Source organism: Gymnoscopelus microlampas (assembly GCF_963454915.1).
Source record: "Gymnoscopelus microlampas genome assembly, chromosome: 22".
NCBI classification, from domain to species: Eukaryota; Metazoa; Chordata; class Actinopteri; order Myctophiformes; family Myctophidae; genus Gymnoscopelus; species Gymnoscopelus microlampas.
Genome location: NC_139959.1, coordinates 10088084 through 10107654, shown reverse-complemented (window position 1 = coordinate 10107654; position 19571 = coordinate 10088084). Strand labels below are relative to the sequence as shown.

At 43.6% G+C, this 19571-nt stretch overlaps 1 protein-coding gene across 1 annotated transcript in view; it reads right to left on the bottom strand.

The window, feature by feature from the left end:
- pou6f2 (POU class 6 homeobox 2) overlaps positions 1-18690 on the bottom strand; it is a gene marked incomplete at both ends in the record, with an annotated part of 125549 nt that extends 106859 nt beyond the window's left edge. The window contains one exon of the mRNA XM_084048752.1: positions 18519-18690. Coding sequence (XP_083904878.1) covers positions 18519-18690 — 172 coding nt within the window. The remainder of the gene's footprint in view (positions 1-18518) is intronic.
- Positions 18691-19571: the final 881 nt, after the last annotated feature.

Below are 19571 nucleotides of genomic sequence, written 5' to 3'. Positions count from 1 at the left end.
GCCTGTAGCCTGCAAATTGCAGAGAGGGCGGGGGACACGTTCTCATCTGCTTCTCCTATAACAGAAGTAGCATCAAATAAATGCATGACAGAATGCACTAATGCTGTTGTTACTACAGAGGGGCCACCAAATATTTGTGTGATAGGATTCTGAGGGGAGTGAAGGGAACATTAGCCAAAAATAGCTACAAGCTGGATCTGTAGATCTGCTATTTTTGGCATTTGGGGTAGAGGGAAAAAATAGCAAAGTACAGAGCCAACGGTCAATTTGACTACATATTGAGACTTTAAGTGGTTAAATAATGCCATAAAATACAAATTAACATGAACTAATAAAGAACCTAATGTGTACAAAAATAAACAAAAAACATACATTTACACAACATTGATGATAGTGCTGTCAAAGAAATATTTGAAATCTATGAAAAGGTTTAATCTGCAACACAATACAGTGTGTAGTGGGGGTCCCTGCTTCATCTCTCTCTCAGCCAATCGGTCCTTGGCCTGAACATCGTTGAAGACCCCCTGTTCTACTGAATACAACAGACAGAGATATTGTACAGCTCCAATTGTTAAACATTAACGGTGCAGCACCTGGCAAAGGATCGCAAATCACCGACGATTTGGCTATGCATTTCATTACTCCCTCTAAAGCTCTCAACAATAACACTAGGCCATAATCTGCTGCCAATAACCCCAGGTGCTCTTAGTTAAGACGGCTCCCTCTGGACCTGCAGATAAGTAATACTCTGTTTATAGGCTGGGCTTGGGGAGGCTTCTGGTGATAGGTCAATAGTGTTTTGGAGGAAACCACCAGAGACTGGCTTTCGAGTGGCCGCCTGTAATACTATTAGTTGCATTATGGCCGCCTCTGCTGGTGCCACAGCTATGAGAGCTGTCATTTCCTTAATGAAGAGCCCAGCGCATGGCCACGATGAGGGGGAAGAGGCCAAAGCACTTACTTTCTCTTAGGCCTCAACATTAAAGGCTGATTTCCCACAGAACAAGGGCACAGACCTTACAGGGAAGAGTATCCAGCTCGTTCATTATTCTGCCAATGGGTGGAACTACGGAGTTGAGGATCTCCTCTGAAATTCTACGGCCATTTCTGAGGTGACTGTACTTATGACATAGTTATGCCAAACGATCGGAGATCTCCACCCACCAATACGTCTGGGGACTTCAATGCAAGGTAGTTGCTATAGAACACCGGTGGGAAGAGCCGGTAACAAAAGGACCACCCTAAAGACTTTAGATTGGCTCTGGAATATAGTTTTTACCAGCTTTTGTGAAGCGCAAGCTGGTCTATATTAGATCATTAGAAACTCTGCAGCCGCAATGATCGGCGCTCGGGTCAGGATTATATTACATAAAAATGTATAGATTAATAAGAATAAAATTCGCTATGTCTCTGAATCACTGTTCAAAGGAGTTGAATATGCTATTTAAAACTGCAGTTTTTATTAGAAGTCTAGTAAGTTATTGTCTCCGCCAGGCCGAGGGCATGGCCGAGACTGTTTTGCACCCTGTCCGTTTGTCCGTCCGTCCGTCCGTCTGTGAACAGCTAATCTCCGGCACCGTTGGCTGGATTGCAGTGAAACTGTGCCCACACACTCCCTGGATGCCAGAGGAGAACCTGTGCCCCATTTTTTTTGCAAAAGACATTTTTTGACAGTACTCCTACATATTTTGTCCAAACATCACAGCAAATCACTCTCTATAGTCATTAAATGAAACAGGTCATTCAGATTTTGAAGATTGGCTTCCAAAGTTTGCAGGATTGATCCGTTTTGAACAAAATGCCTCAAATCATGAACACAGAGTGTGATTTCCATGAAATTTTGCGCGCACATTCCCACTAGGCCGAGAAAGAAATGGCACTTGAATTCTTTCAAATCAGCGTCATGGTGGCGCTATAACAGGCCGATTCGTGTTTTTTACCTATAACTGCACCAATCTGTGTAAAACTTTGTAAGTGCAATCCATAGAAGCGAAGGAAAAATCTTTGCCCTGCATTTTTCACAATAGGGATGGGATGCTAGGGTTCAAGTGGTTAGTGTATGTTTGAAGACTGGAAAGGCCTGGGGAATACTGTATTGATGAACAATATACATTCACTCACTTTTGTGACTGTAATGACAATGTATTGTTTTTTTTATCGCACAACATATTTGGTGGGTCCTTCTGGGCCAAAAGTACGTTCAAAGGTGGGTCACGCATCACAAAATATCTGAGAACCACGGCTGTAATTCCACAAAGTTTTAATAACAAAAGCTTGGAGATTTGGCACAAGGGACGTAGAGAGGAGAGGAGATAGTGTTTTGCTTCAATACCAAAACTGTGTCGGAAGGAAACGATACACCTCAGTTTACATGAAGAACCCCTTTGTCTTTTTCTAATGAATACAGATGGCACTACAGAAAATCTTGAACGTAAATTATGTTCACGGCGGTGTGGGCCCTTTCCCCGCCATTCTAACAGTGTGCTCCAACTCGTGGCCACACGTCTTCACCAACATTCTCTTTAAAGCCTGATTTATGCGCCAACCCCTTTTTCCAATTGAAAATATTTTGTCGAGCGACACGCCGCAAAAACACTTTTCTGGCCAAAGTATACAGTAAATGAGGTAGAAGAAAAGTGCTCCGGTACTGCTCTTACCTGTCTCTCCCCTGACACTGGAGTGGAGATGGGACCATTACAGTCACAAGAAGAGGTAAATTGGTGAGAAAGAGGCAATGCCCATTTCAAAGGTCAAGAAGGACAAGGGGTGATGGAAGGGAGAAGAGGGAGAAAGAAGAAGAGAGGTACTAGGGAGGAAAAGAAGTGTAGGAAAAAGAGAGAGAGAGGGTGGGGGGGGGGCTTTTGTGCTGCTCTCAGGGGATTGGAACACTTTGCACATGAGCACATCTGTTGTGGAGTGTTCTCCTCATTCCCAGAGCAATGTCAACCTGATTAGCTCAGGGTTGAAAGAGGCCAAATAACAATCCAAATTATTCCTCATCCTTTTACAGCCATGAGCGAAAGGCGGGACAGAGAGATCAAGCATAGCCTCGGAGAGCTCTAAGCCTTTTATGGGATGCCTGCCTCACCATTGCTCCTCCTTTTAAATTACTTAAAGGATATTTGCGGTAAATAGGATTCTGTTGCGTGCCACTCGCCCCCCCCCCCCTTCCCCCACACACACACACACACACACACACACACACACCAAGTCCCTGTCCTGAGCGATCCAGGCCTTTCTCCCATCACCCTTTGATTTTCCTTGTTTTGTTGTCAGTATCGTATGTTAAAACATAAGTCACTCATGACTCGTGCCATAAAAATCAAAGAGATAATGCATTTATTCAGTGTCTAAGACAAAGCTCCTTCTGAACAATAAAGTATTATCTTACAGTATCTTATTTTGGTGAATGACATGGGCAATTGAACTGTTCATGTTGTATGATATTACCCATATTAAAAGGTAGGGTAAGTGATATATTTTTTTGTTAAAATAAGTGTTAAATTGTTTTATATTCTGATAGTAATCATTGGTATAGAGTGTTTGTTCAGTAACAGGGGTCTCCTCGCCCCTCCAGCTCTTGATTAAACAGAAAATGCATTTGCAGGACGGGATACCAATTTTATCCAATCAGGAGAGAGCACTCACACAGGAAAAAGGGTAAACAAGTGAAATTGGAAATGATAACACAAAGAAATGAGCAGACAAAATTGGAACTGGAACACTATAAAATTGAAGCTGATAAACGGGTACTTTTCCCTGATTGGCTGAAAATTGGCCACCCACCTGTAAATGTATTTTCTGTTTATTAAAGAGCTGGAGCAGAGACCTCTGCTACTGAATAAACACTCCATAGCAATGATTACTATGAGAATATAGTATTTTAACCTTTTAACAAAAAACTTTTTGTTTTAACCAAATAATATCACTTACCCTACCTTTAATTAAAACAGTGGTTTAGAACAGTAGTTGTAAAAAATTGCAGATATACAAGCTTACTGCGAGTCACATCTGCATTTTTTGAATATTTAAAAAAAAATCTTTTAAGTGTTGAAAGTGTCTTGAAAATGTTGAATATTTTAACACAAATCTTCCCTTCTCGGGGCGTTCCTGGCATAAAATCATTTTCAGATAGGGGTCCACTGCCAAATACAACAATCACATCACTTACATCAATCAATTTGGGGGTCTTTGGCTCGAAAACGCTTGAGAACCACTGATTTAGAAGGCCTTTGTAGAATCAGCCTCAGATCTTAAAGCTTAAAACTAGTGGATAGGCTAATTTCGCCATTTTGTCGTACAACAAAGTAAATAGGGCGTAAACAGTCAATACCAGTAATTGTGTTGAAATAGACACAATTCTCCTCTCAGATTTGTATCCCTCTGTCAGCCTAGTGTCGCATCTAGCCAAGCGAGAGCAAGTGGTGTACATTTAGAGAGAGAGGTAGCCAGTGGGGTGTGAGGGCGGGGTTGAGGCCCTGGTGTGGGAAGGAGGGGAGGGGAACTAGACACTCACATGTCATGCCTGACACATCAGCCAGTGACCCCCAGGCAATCCAACACTAATGTTGCCTATGTCCCACTTTCTACCCCCTTGCTGCCCCTCAGAACCTCCTCCTCCACCCCCTGTTATGTCCCCCGTCCCTCCCTGTCCGTCCGTACCCTTATACCCTTGCCTCGTGTCCTCTTAGATGCATTATAACAATGGATCACGTCGCTGGCAGCGCCGCCCGGCGCGCTATACAGAATCTATCACTGAGACGTGGCATCATCATCAGCTTGTACCGGTACCGCTTCTCACCTCCAACACCACGCCAAAGACAAACGAAGAATCCATCCACACATTGGGAGTTTATGTAACACACACACACACACACACACACACACAGTATCTATTGGTATCAGTTTGTTACCGAATCCCCTTCTTTGCTAAAGGTATTTACACAACGGCATGGGTATACAGCAGGAAACAAGCAAATAATCATGAAACTAGAAGACAGACACCCGACCGCCCACCACCCCACACACACACACACACACACAGACAATTCCGCGGCGTAGTCACATATAGAGGAAGGAGGGACGTCAGGATGTAGTATTGCTTTGAAGCCCCATAACTCTATTCCCGCCGCCGAAAAGAAGCGCCGCCGTGTTATTCCAACCTCCTCAGATATAAAGGGGAAGGAACATAATAACTTCTCGATAGCCTGGATCTCCACTGCCCTTATACTACACCCACCCACACCCCCACCGCACCCTCCCCCTTCCACCCACTTCTCCTGCCTCAATCTTTGGTTTCAAAGGAAGTGAATCAGCCCAGAAGGACAGAAGGTTATGCATTAGTACTGGTCATTGCTCAAAGAGCGGAGCGTTATAAATAATAAAGGCTTGTGAAGGACACAGGGGGGCTGCGGTGGATACATCTCTGGTTCAACGCCACACACAAGTCAAAGACGAGATTGTAATTTCCATTCTGAAAATGTGACCCTTTGCAGCTTCAATTACTGTCTCAACAACACGGAGCCATGTCCGTGCCAGGAGATGTGTGCGCTTCTTTGTTAGTTCTACATGAAAGGCTTATTGATATTGCCTATGGAGCACCACATATACAATATGGACTTATTTCTTTCCCCGTCCTAACTTAAGTATTTGTATAGTGGAGAATATTTGAACACCTCTGTTCATGTACGGAACCTTTTTCTGTAGCGACAGAAAATATATAAATAATGCTGAATTAATTTCCATGATACAGAAGAAAACAATTGTATGGAGAGAATGAGTTTCACCCACACTTTTACGTCTGTAAACTTGTCATATGACAAAGTGAAGTTGAAGTTCAGTTGGAGTTGAAGCCATGTTCTTAGATACTTTGTGATGGCTAGTGTCTTATCTCTAAATGTTTTTATATTATTATTACTATCATTATTATTAGTAGTACTATTATTAATATAACCAGGTGTTGTGTGAAAATGTATGACCTAGGCGATGCGGTTTGCTGCCTCCGTGACAAGCGCTTCCTGTTCCCATGTCTTCTTTGTGGTGATTGCCTGGCTGTATCCCTCTGCGTGCTACAGAATATACGGTCACATTAGGGAATGTGTTACACCTGTTCTTGTAGGCATGCATTAAGCCTGTTTTCACATTTGCAACACAGACAGCTGAAATCCCCATAATGAGATCCGCCTCCCGGGGAAATACTCCCCCCCCCCCACCCCCCCATGCCTTCTTTATCCACTCTTATTTACTCAGGGTGCCCCATTCAGCGCTGGGTTTATGCCACTTTATTACTTAACCCAACCACACAACATTACCAGCCTCTTTGCATCAGCAAGCAGTCTATCCCACCATGCATCCCACTCACTAAGCTGATTACACAAAAATAATAAGGCTGCGTGCCTCTGGCTGTGTGCGTGTGCGCGTGCGTGTGTGTGTGTGTGTGTGTGTGTGTGTGTGTGTGTGTGTGTGTGTGTGTGTGTGTGTGTGTGTGTGTCTGTGCATGTCTGCGTGAATATATACGTGATCAGAGAGAAAGTTGAAGCTTGAAAGATTTGATGCGGAGTCACCTAGTACCTATTGCAGTAAGTGGAAGGAACAGCAACTTTGGATCAATCTTGAAATACAATCTGATTGGATACAGTACAATGTTACTGCAAGTATTGCAATAATATCTTGAAAAGAGTAAATGAAAAAGCCATGTTGTTGTGTACAGAAGATGCTTTGTTCTGAATGACCTCCAATTCTCTCTCTTTTGGCGTTTTAGTGGTAGCGTTTGTGGTGATGGGGCTCTGCAGGTGACCTTTTGCTAAAACGCTTCAGAATTTTGGCAGAGCGTGTATAAATGCGGGCCATTTCATGCAGGCCGTAAGTGTACAAAATGAGTACCTCCATCGCTCCCGCCCTGGCTCTCTTTGACAGCATGATGATAGAAGCATCACATCTTTGTGAGAGTAAATGCAAACTGACAAGCGATGAGCCTTTAGTTGCTGAATATAATACAGAATTGTGCTCCAAGTATCTTATTATCTTGTCTGTTGATGTCTGAAACGGGGGGATTGATGCTTGAGAAGAGAGGACAAGAAACCTGTACACATACACATTACGCAGACAAGCATTTAAGTGACCCCTTCACCGAAGCGAGCATGAGGTTTTTGCACAAGATGGCTTGAGAAGGGAGTAGGGAGTATTATACCTCCACTGGGGACAATTGCTTTTACCACTTCACCCAGCAGATGGCTGCTCAGACGGTTCAGTTGAGCTCACAGGGGGGGGGGCAGTTGTTAGTGGTTCAGTGTCATGCTAAGGGACACGTCGGCGCATACTGTAGGCAAATCGAACAATAAGAAACTTAAATTGACGACAAAATGAAAAAAGCTGCCTTAAAAGGGTGAGAAAGAGAGCTATAAAAAGGTTAGGTTAAAACCATGTGGAGGTCTTAAAAAGTCCTTAAATGGTCACTTCACTGTCATCTGGGGACACCCTGGGGGTCCCGACCCACAGGTTGAGAACCACTGCTCTAATCTCTTTATGTATGGTGTTCCATAATTTGGGAGCATGATGGAAGAAAGGTCCATCTCCGGTTTTATTGTGGGTAGGGTTATGCATATCTAGCAACTAGCAAGCCTTTGATATAGGATCCAAGGGCTCGTGAATGAACAACAGGGAGTCTGCGAAGGCCGACCCATTGAGAGCTTTAAGTAGAAGACATGACTTGATTAAAAGGGACTCTAGAACACACAGGGAGTCAGTGTAGTCAGGCTAGTAGAGAGTGATGTGTTCCCTCTTTTTTGTTAGCAATCTAGCAACAGAGTTCTGAATAAGCTGTACCCTCTCAATTAACTTCTAAGCAATATTTCTGAGATGAAAGAATGCTGTTTTGATCATTTCGCTTATATGGGGATAATGGGGCTGAAAAACTGAAATCAGAGTTTAAAATAACTTCTGGTTTAATAAAGGGAGCCAGGTTGCAAAGTCTTTTAAAGAGTTTGTCCCCTTTTGTCTTTGGGGCCAACTAATACGATTTCTGTCTTATCCTCGTTCAATTTTTTAAGATTTAATTTTGGGCTTTTCATGCCTTTATTGATAGGACTAGAAGCTCGCCCCCGCTACGCGGGGGCTCGCGTCTAGCCCGCGGCCACGCCCACGTAGCGCCCGCGGCCACTTGGCAACTCATATAAGTGGCGTAGCGTCATGAGGGTCAGTGGGGCCGGGGCTCGGTCAGTGAAGACCCTGTAGTGCGGCTGATATGTGGCATAGAGGGGCAGATTGTAAATCCCCAGAGGAAACATCCGTGGGCTACCATTGGTTCAGCGATGTGTGCGGTCGCCCTGCGGCCCCTCCTCCTCCACCAATGTGCAGTATTGAGAGCCCTGACGTCACAGCAATTGGAGCGATGGGCACTGCACTGTGGTTGGTTAGGGTACACCTAGGGCCCAGGTAGAACCCAGTTAAAGCCTGCATGGTCAAACCCAGGTAGGACCCGCCTTGGTCCCACATAAACATGGGTAGTTGGGGCCCACCTAAGGGCCAGGTAGAAGCTACTTATAGCCTGCATGGGCATCGCAGTTGGGACTGAAGTGGATGCCGCTGACATTGCTGACATGGGGTCCATATGGTTTAGCCCACCTTGAAACCATATGGGAACTACGCTGGCATGCTGGCTGTAATGCAAACGCTGCATCATACCTGCAGTGTGTAGTTTGATGTTGTGTGTGTAGCAGATATACCTGCAGTGTGTAGATCAATATCCATATGAAAGTCAATGCCCAGCAGTTTTTTTTTTTCCCCAGCAGAGTTTCTAGTGTCTCTGTCTCTCTCTGGAAGAGGTTGCACATGAACTCTGCAGCCGCACTGAGGCGCTCCAACACAAACACTCTGACATTAAGCTGCTTCACACAACAAACATCAACACGACGCTGCTGTTTGTCCAAAAGACACAATATGTCCTCTCCCACCGACGTCATGTGTTCATTTATCGACAGCCGTACAGACTCCTTTTGACACATTTTACCTCGTTTATCCAGCTCTCACTGACTCATCGGGCTGTTATTTTGCTGCGATCAAGTCAACGATGTGAGAGATTAGCTATCACAGACGGACGGACAGGGGGTGAAACATAGTCTTGCGCCATGCCTTTCGGCCTGGCGGAGACAATAAAAAAAGGAAAGTAAAGGAAATGAGCATTTCTGCAACAAAAGTAGTCAACAAACTATACTATGAAAACATGGGCCACATTGTCAAAGAATGTAAGAAAGAGGCAGTCATGTAGAAAATAGCCGATCTACAAGCTTACAAAGCCTCTCAACGTGAGGCGTTTTGAGCTTGTAGATCGGCTATTTTCACAATATGTACTTGTGGAACGGAGTCAAACAGAATGGGGGGGTCCCCAGATCAAGTACGTTTATTTGGGGGGGGGGGGGGGGGGGGCGTGAAAGGGTTGATAAGCACTGCTGTAATCGGAGCGAAATTATCTGAAATTACTACATGACCATAATGCAGGCTAACATGCGTTGCACGGGGCGGTCCTGCCATTACGTTAGTTAGTGTAGTTGCTGTGGAGCTACATAGTTCTTCAGAAGACACACACAAACATACACCATCTACAATGGACTAACTGAGCAGCAATATTGACATTCACCACACGAACGTGCATTGTTGACAAAGTGATTGCACAGCCGCTGCAGGCATGACAAGCACGTTAGCGTTAGCGACATGGCAGCTATCACAGCGCCCTGTCCGTCGTCGCTGGGACTAACTGTGATGGCTACAGCAGTAACAGCAAGCTGTCTGCGATGCCATTGTCTGGAGACTGCTCTTAGCGTGACACGACCAATGAGAGTGAGCGCTGTAGTTGTTGCTAAGATACGGTGGCGTCTCTGCCCCATAGCTTGTAGATCTCTCACGCATGATTGGCGTAGGCTGCGTTGCCAGGTCTGACTGTTTGTATCAGCGATTTTGGGCTTATTTGGGTGCACTTTTGGGCTCGTTTCCATAGACCACGGCAGCGCTTATTTCTTTCCCGTGACCGATGTGGCAAAAAAAGTGCAAAACGAACCATCCGGAAGTAAGTTGCGAGATGAAATATATAGCACTTTTTGATTATTAGAGAAGGAGACACATGTGAAGGTTGAAAATGAAAGGTAGTAGATTATATATTTTTTCATGAGAGCCCTGACGTCACAGCAATTGGAGCGATGGGCACTGCACTGTGGTTGGTTAGGGTACACCTAGGGCCCAGGTAGAACCCAGTTAAAGCCTGCATGGTCAAACCCAGGTAGGACCCGCCTTGGTCCCACATAAACATGGGTAGTTGGGGCCCACCTAAGGGCCAGGTAGAAGCTACTTATAGCCTGCATGGGCATCGCAGTTGGGACTGAAGTGGATGCCGCTGACATTGCTGACATGGGGTCCATATGGTTTAGCCCACCTTGAAACCATATGGGAACTACGCTGGCATGCTGGCTGTAATGCAAACGCTGCATCATACCTGCAGTGTGTAGTTTGATGTTGTGTGTGTAGCAGATATACCTGCAGTGTGTAGATCAATATCCATATGAAAGTCAATGCCCAGCAGTTTTTTTTTTTCCCCAGCAGAGTTTCTAGTGTCTCTGTCTCTCTCTGGAAGAGGTTGCACATGAACTCTGCAGCCGCACTGAGGCGCTCCAACACAAACACTCTGACATTAAGCTGCTTCACACAACAAACATCAACACGACGCTGCTGTTTGTCCAAAAGACACAATATGTCCTCTCCCACCGACGTCATGTGTTCATTTATCGACAGCCGTACAGACTCCTTTTGACACATTTTACCTCGTTTATCCAGCTCTCACTGACTCATCGGGCTGTTATTTTGCTGCGATCAAGTCAACGATGTGAGAGATTAGCTATCACAGACGGACGGACAGGGGGTGAAACATAGTCTTGCGCCATGCCTTTCGGCCTGGCGGAGACAATAAAAAAAGGAAAGTAAAGGAAATGAGCATTTCTGCAACAAAAGTAGTCAACAAACTATACTATGAAAACATGGGCCACATTGTCAAAGAATGTAAGAAAGAGGCAGTCATGTAGAAAATAGCCGATCTACAAGCTTACAAAGCCTCTCAACGTGAGGCGTTTTGAGCTTGTAGATCGGCTATTTTCACAATATGTACTTGTGGAACGGAGTCAAACAGAATGGGGGGGTCCCCAGATCAAGTACGTTTATTTGGGGGGGGGGGGGGGGGGGGCGTGAAAGGGTTGATAAGCACTGCTGTAATCGGAGCGAAATTATCTGAAATTACTACATGACCATAATGCAGGCTAACATGCGTTGCACGGGGCGGTCCTGCCATTACGTTAGTTAGTGTAGTTGCTGTGGAGCTACATAGTTCTTCAGAAGACACACACAAACATACACCATCTACAATGGACTAACTGAGCAGCAATATTGACATTCACCACACGAACGTGCATTGTTGACAAAGTGATTGCACAGCCGCTGCAGGCATGACAAGCACGTTAGCGTTAGCGACATGGCAGCTATCACAGCGCCCTGTCCGTCGTCGCTGGGACTAACTGTGATGGCTACAGCAGTAACAGCAAGCTGTCTGCGATGCCATTGTCTGGAGACTGCTCTTAGCGTGACACGACCAATGAGAGTGAGCGCTGTAGTTGTTGCTAAGATACGGTGGCGTCTCTGCCCCATAGCTTGTAGATCTCTCACGCATGATTGGCGTAGGCTGCGTTGCCAGGTCTGACTGTTTGTATCAGCGATTTTGGGCTTATTTGGGTGCACTTTTGGGCTCGTTTCCATAGACCACGGCAGCGCTTATTTCTTTCCCGTGACCGATGTGGCAAAAAAAGTGCAAAACGAACCATCCGGAAGTAAGTTGCGAGATGAAATATATAGCACTTTTTGATTATTAGAGAAGGAGACACATGTGAAGGTTGAAAATGAAAGGTAGTAGATTATATATTTTTTCATGAGGGATTTTTGTAGCAAGTTGTGAGAGAATTGGGCCACTCCTGTGGGCGGGGGGCTGATTAGAACCATTGGGGTTTGAAAGGAGACGCTCTCTGTTTGAGTGGAAAGATAGTAGGCTGACAGGAAATGGAGAGAGATGGGGAGTGACATGCAGCAAAGGGCGTCTGGATCGGGACTCGAACCCGCGACGCGCTGTCAGTCTACTTACAGTAGGACCCCGGACCGCTATGCCAGCAGTCCGGGCCATCCTTGTCTAATTTTTTTAAAAGTTATTACTCATTCATGTATTGATTGCAGACAGTCAGGGAGCTTAAGGCATGTGCATCTTTTGGCTCAACGGATATGCACAATTGCGAATGATCCGCATAGTTATGGAAGCTAACATGAAATCATACAAACATGACACCACATATGTATAGTGGTATAGTGAGAACAGCAAAGGCCCAATTACAAATATTCTTCCTGTAATGCATGTTTAGAACCAGGTTAGAGCACATTCTGAGAGGCCAACCCAGCTCGCGATGCAACTTCAATTTCATGGTCAATTGTATTGAATGTTGCACTAAAAATCAAGAAAAGTTGGAGCAAATACCTCACAGCGTCAGTGCTAAGTCTCAGATCACTATCTTAGTGTGAGCAGTTTCTGCGCTACAGTACAATTGTTAGCTCTGAAATCTGACCGAAAATGTCTCTAGAGTAGGAGATTGTTCTCATTTAGAAAGCTGTTCATTTGGTTGAAAATAACAAACATTGGGCCCGATTCATGAACCGTACTTACGAACAAATTTGTTCTTAGACCCACTTAAGAAGTTTTTTAAGAGATTTTGGCATTCACAAATGTTTTCTTAGCTGTGATTTGTTCTTAAGTTAAGAAGAAATCTACGCATACTAGAGAGCACTCTTAGGGTGGCCTTTGAGTTCTTAAGTGTGATATGTTTGTGCAAAAATAATTAATTCTCGAAGTTTCTTCAATTCTACATGTATAATATAGGATTTAAATTACAATAATATTTTTATCATATCTTTAGAGCAAAAAGGGTTCTCAAAGGTGTGGTCTGGGGACCCCCAGGGGTCCTTGAAGCTGTTCCAGGGGGTCCACAGCAAACAAGGAACAGTTTAATCACTTTAACCCTATTTTATACTTTGTTTGAAAATAGCTGATCTACAAGCTCACAACGCGTCCCATTACTGGCAATTTTGAACTTGTAGATCGGCTATTTTCGAAACATTTTGATAAATCTTGAAAACATTTCCCTAGCAGAAAATATTTTCAGGTGGGGGACTGCAGCCAAATGCATCTAACCCAAACAGACCCGGTTGAGTTGAATACCCACCCCATAACCCCCCACCCAACCCACCCTCATCGCCCCCCCATACCCCCACCCCCATATCCCGACATTCGCCACACCCCCATTTTCAAGTCCCCTTCCTACCTGAAAGCCCCCCTATACCCACCCGTCACACCCATCCCCATACCCCACACAGCCCCCTACACCCCTCCTTGCACCACCATATCACCCACCACACCCATATTTCCCATTACATACCAAGCAGCTGCTACCTTAAAGACCCTCTGTATCCACCCACCAGCTTTCAGTACTAAAATGTTTTATATCCACTACTAACGCTACTCCTGAACATGAAATATGGATAACATTTTTAACAGCTAATTTCAGCAAATTTACATTGATGTCGAGTGGTGATATGTTGATTAATGTGAGAGAAATAATAAAATACATTCATTAAATGAATAAAATAATTTGCTGTTCACTTCAGAAGTACCTCCACAGAAATATTTATTTATTTTTATGTTTGGAGTCTGGTGTTCCACCATCTTTAGGCTTTAGTTTAGGTATTCTTTACTTCATTCTCTCAACTTTATTTCTCTGTGTGATTTCCTGTGATTTCTGTGTGCAGCAATCACACACAGGTGTGACTGCAGGCAGAGCCTAAGAACATTTCATGAATCTGACTCGACTTCTCTTAGGAATTCACTTAGGAAGAAATTTAAGAAGACAACTTACGAATTTATTGCTGAATGAGGCCCATTGTTGTTTACAAAGGGGAGGTGTACCGGTAATTGCTTATGTGTAATCGCATAGAACTCCACAATATAAATTATGCTTCTTTAGTAAAGTTTTGAAGGCATCTTTAAAAACTCCAATTTCAAGGATGTTGCAATAATATGTATGACTGTGTTTAGTTTGAAATGGCATTGACGATGCTGTTAAGAGCTCTTATGATTGTAGAAAGAACAGGGTCAAGACAGTGAGTGGAAGATTTTCTCATATACAACAATCCTTCAAAGTTCGAGAGTTTGAGATGCTATTGAATTTTCTTATTGTTGCCTGCCTTTCACAAGGTTGCCACCAGAGTTATAACAAAACAATATTTCAGCTTTGATGGTTGTGATTTTATTGTTAAATGTTTTTTTGCTAATTCCTAGGTGAAGAGGCTTAGCTGAGAAGATCTAAGGGAGGGTTTAACATGCTAACAATAGTGGAACTATTTAATGAACTAGTGAAAACTAGTTAAATAAAATTGTTGTAATGTGATGCATTTGTATGTGAGTTTGTTATGGTCCAAAGGTACAGGATCAAACTAAAAAAGAACGCACATCCACTCACTAAAGTACAAGGCGCCAGGCAGAGGTCAGAATCCAAAAACAATAAAGTCCGCACACTGGATCATCAGACTGATGAAGCGTCACGTCCAAATGGTGGAAACCAGTGTCACCAGATTTTGCGAGAGAAATAAGCAACCAGGTCTATGAAAACAAGCCCAAAAGAAGCAACTAGGCAACATGAGAACTTTAAACGTTATATATCTAGCCGATCTACAAGCTCACAACGATGCATTGTGAGCTTGTAGATCTGTTATTTCTTTATAAAACAAGCCTGCAAGTCGCTTGCAGGCTTGTTTTAGAAAGAAAGACCTGGCAACACTGATGGAAACCAATACGTTTTAAACTTTGAAGCATGATCCAGTGTGCAGACTTTGTTTTTCCAAAGGTACAGGATGATAGGAAATGCAGTCAGCCTTAAGGTACGTGTATTTTCAAATATGGTCCAAAAGTTTGGACACCCCTGTGTTAGGCAAACATTTGGCAAAAATAGGAAAAGAAAATAACATCTCACGACTCGTTGCGACAATTTTAGCTATTTGACGTACAATGAAGCATAAGGTTTATAAGTGGATATGGGAAGTCCTAGTGGTTGAAATAGTCGGTGTGCACACCACACAGACACAGGCTTAAATGCAATTCATTGGTTCAAACCCGGCTCGTGAACTGCGTCACGTGTCCTTACTCTCCACCTCCTATTTCAATTCTCTCTACCTCCTCCACTCACACTAACTGTTCAAGTTAATTGAACTCTGAGTCTAAACATTTAAGGGGTTTTAAAGTGCTGTAAGCCTTATAAACATAATCTTGAAGAGAAATGCAATTAAAGACGCGGCGGTCTACTATCATCCATCAGTTCCAAAGTGTTAAGAACCTTCAAACGTTAACAATCTTCGAAGCAGACCTAAGGTGCTCTTAACAGCACAGGTGCTGCTGTTACACTACAGCATGCAATCCTACAATGGATCTTTAAAATTCCATATCATGTAACATCATCTCAACCCTTCAATTCATCCGTGTGCCGTGTGAGGAAATGTGTTGAGAGGTGAGTATCTCTCTCTCTCTCTCTCTCTCTCTCTCCCTATCTCCGTGTAGTTGAAGGCAGAACTGTGACAAATCTCCCGTTGGCCTCTGTGTTTTCCTGCAGACAGGCCATGTGAGCAGTGGATTTCAAGGCCAGTCCGTGCTGTGTTAAGGCCTGGCAGTCTGGTGAGTCTGCTGAGGGCACTGCCCAGGGGCATGGCCACCGGCCAGAGTGATGCCATCCACACAGCTTCACCAGACACAAACTTAAGAGCATTTCCCAGCCATCCACATCATGAGGACACATCTTTGCCAAATACCTCCCTCTGGCTGGTGCACAACGGACACCAATTTGAAAGATAAATGAAGAAGCAAAACAACGGCATACGGATGTTTCAAAATGCTCTTCCACGGAGGAGAAATATCGGTTCATTGAATATTTTCTCCCTCCAAAAAATAAAGCTTTAGTGTCAGACAACTAAACTGACTTGATAGAAGTAACTAGAAAGCAAGGACTAGTGAGGGATTGATGGACACAGAGATTGATGGACATAGATGGGAAGAGGTGGGCGAGACTTGAGGCTTATTAGACAAAATTGCCAAGCGTTTTGAGAGAAATGTTATGTTTCACTGTCCTTGTTTAGACTCTGGATCGTAGCCTTAGGATTCTGCAGATGTACCAATCCAAACAGCTGGGCTGCTGTTGAGTAGGTTTGATCGAATGCTTGCCAGTCGTTCCCCCAAAATAGGAGGCAGAAACCCGATTTGTACTTAGTCGCACCACGGTGTCGCGCATGGAAAATAGCCGACCTAACACGGATGCGACATGTTGTGAGCTTGTTGGTCTGCTATTTTTGGTGCGTGACACCGCCGTGCAACGGAGCATAAATTAGGACTATACTGTAGGTATCTACAGTAGAAAATAAATGGTATATAGCAGCATTTCTATCAATGAGTAGTGGCATAAATTCATGTTGAACACAACATTGATTGTAAGCACCAAAACATGTGAAAAGTACCGGAGCATTCAAGCACTGTTTTTGACATGCATGCTTGATGACCCCTAACCGCACACACGTGTGCACACGCAGGCAGGTATACACACACGCACGCACGCACGCACGCACGCACACAAAAGAAAAAAGACAAAAAATAAGTTCACAAACAGGCAGCAGTTCCATATGCATCACAGCATCAAAGGCTACCATGATACGCTTGTCAAGAAATCACACTGCTGGCCAAATGCAACCACAAAAGAGGCATAGAATGACCATTATAATGTTACAATAATAAATAGAACATTTTAGATACCAGGGATGGCAGTTTAACCTAGGCGTTAATACATTTGTTTCACAGAACACACGCAATGTAAATGACAGGCTCTCCTAACAAGCATTCTACAAATATGCACAAACGTGCAAAATTATACATGCATATATAAATGTCAGAAATAGTAGAATAATAGATTTCACCCGTACAATGAAAAGCTACACTGTGTGCAAGAACATTGTATGTTCTTTGAAAGAATGCACATCAAGTGATTCAGTATTATCCTTCATCATCCGTTCATAATACTACCCTGTTAAATAAGATCTAGTGTGAATACAAAACTTGAGTCATATTTCAATTAATAAATCTGATGTAAATTCATGAAGGTATAAGAGGAAGAATGTGAGGGCATCCTTAATAATAAAGAAATAACATGAATGCTTAATTAGATGACATAAAAAAAGATGATTTGATGATCCAACTCATTACCCTAATTACTAGGTTTATGATTCAATTACAATGTGATCGAACAAAGCTCATATTACACTAGTATTATGAGGTAGTTAATTTACACACATTTCAAATTTAGTTTGAACACTGAATTAATGAGGACAATTATCACATTTTAAACAATTTGCTTCTACAGACTGCAACACAAGCAAATACATTCAGAAATTAAATGATCATCTGTTATTAGTTTTTTATGTGAAATATGATGAATTATTTAAATGTAATGAATTTCTTTCCACAATTAGAAACGGGTAAGATATCGCTATAATTTGCAGAAATGGTAAGTCATTCCTTTTAATGTTACAAATGAAATACAAATTACAAATAAATATTCCATCTCCAAGGAATAAAAATGCATTGTGAATAGATGTCACCAATGCAGAGCATCTCTTAAATAAAACGGACCAAAGTGTGGTAGGTAAAATTTGGACATTTAAATGTAATGTTTAACATTCTATAAAATAAACATTTTCTTGTGCACAACTACAAGCAAAGTTTATGCAATACAAACATAGCATAATAAATGTGACAGTTACTCTCGTATCTGACACATCAATGTGGAATATTCTGTTCATATGCAGTAAATGCGCTTTATATTCACATGTGTTCACATGCAAGATTTGGAGTAAATTACCTGAATAACTTAATAATGTAAAATGCTCAATGAGATTACAGCATGCATATTTCACCAGATGAACATGGCACCACACACACCACATAAAAAGAATAAAGAAAAATAACTACTACACAAAAGCAAGTCATTTACTTTTCCAAGGATAACATCACATCTCAAGTGCACAAAATATATTCTCGCCCGAGGACAATGTGAAAGGACCCCCCCCCCCCACACACACACACACACACACACACACACACACACACACACTTTGGGAAATTCTAACACACACACACACACACACACACACACACACACACGCACACACTCTTGCCTACTGCACTTCAACTTAGTTGATGCTCTGACGCCACGGACACCTGTCCCAACAGGCAACTTGCCTCAACATCCCTAAAAGCGCACCACCCAGTCAAAGGAATCAGAGATACCGGGAGAGAGAGAGAAGAACTGGAGATGCTTATATGCCAGAGGTTTGTGTGAGTCTTTTTTCCCACTTACCGTACAGCTTGCTGGGAGTGCCCTCTCTGTCCGTGGCCTCAGAGGACAGGAGCAGGGGCTCATCGTTGAGATCGCTGTCTGGGGTGGCCGCTTTGTCGTCCGCCCGGAGTTCTGCCGCGCTCATCTCGCTGCGCAGGGAGAGCAGCGGCTTGCTCAGCTGCCCTGTAATCATCGGATCCCGGGGAGGGGAGCTGCTGGAGGGGAGAGGAGAGCCCAGGTGGTTGGCGGGTTGGTGGTGCGGGAGGGGGGGGGGGGGTATAAAAAAGAAGGGAAGGGAAGAAAAAAAGAAACACCCTGGTTAGAGACGCTGCGCCTCACCGTATCACTCCCACTGGCTGCTTCAGTCTCTCTGCCCTTTTCACTCACTCTCACTCTCTCTACCCCTAGCTTCTTCTCTCCCCTCTATCGCTCACTCATCACTCTCTGCCTCCCCCCTCTCTCTCTCTCTCTCTCTCCCTCCCTCCCTCGCCGGCTCTTTCTTTTTATCTGGGGCTGGTGATGCTGCTACTGTAGCTGCTGCCTGCCTGCTGAAGAGCTGTTACAGATCGCATGGCTTTGCCATTATACCCCCGCAGCCTTAAAGGTGATACAGGTACATATATCTCTCCAAGGGCTCATTGCGACACGTGTGCCACATCTTCACAGTAAACAGTGCACTGACACTATAATGGGCTGGGGGTGGGACACCAGGCTAGGCTACAACCCCAATGAGGGAATGTAAGAAAAGTAGACAGAAGACTAAAAATATGCATGCTAATTGGATAAAAAACTGTATTGAGTAATGGGACATTAATTGTCTTTGCTAGTGGAGATTGAGGCAACAGGAGCTGAAGGCCTCTATTTAACGTTGAAGCTACAGGTTTGTTCACGATAGCTGAGCTACGAAATCCATTTCAGTCAACATTGACAATGCAAAGAGAAAACTCTTCATGACACATCAAACTCTGACTAATCGCTTGTGGCTTTGCGAAGGAAGATAACACATTGTGTAGTGAAATTTAAACAGTTTAACAGAAAACCTTTTAGGAAACATGCTGTTCGGGAGTAGATAAG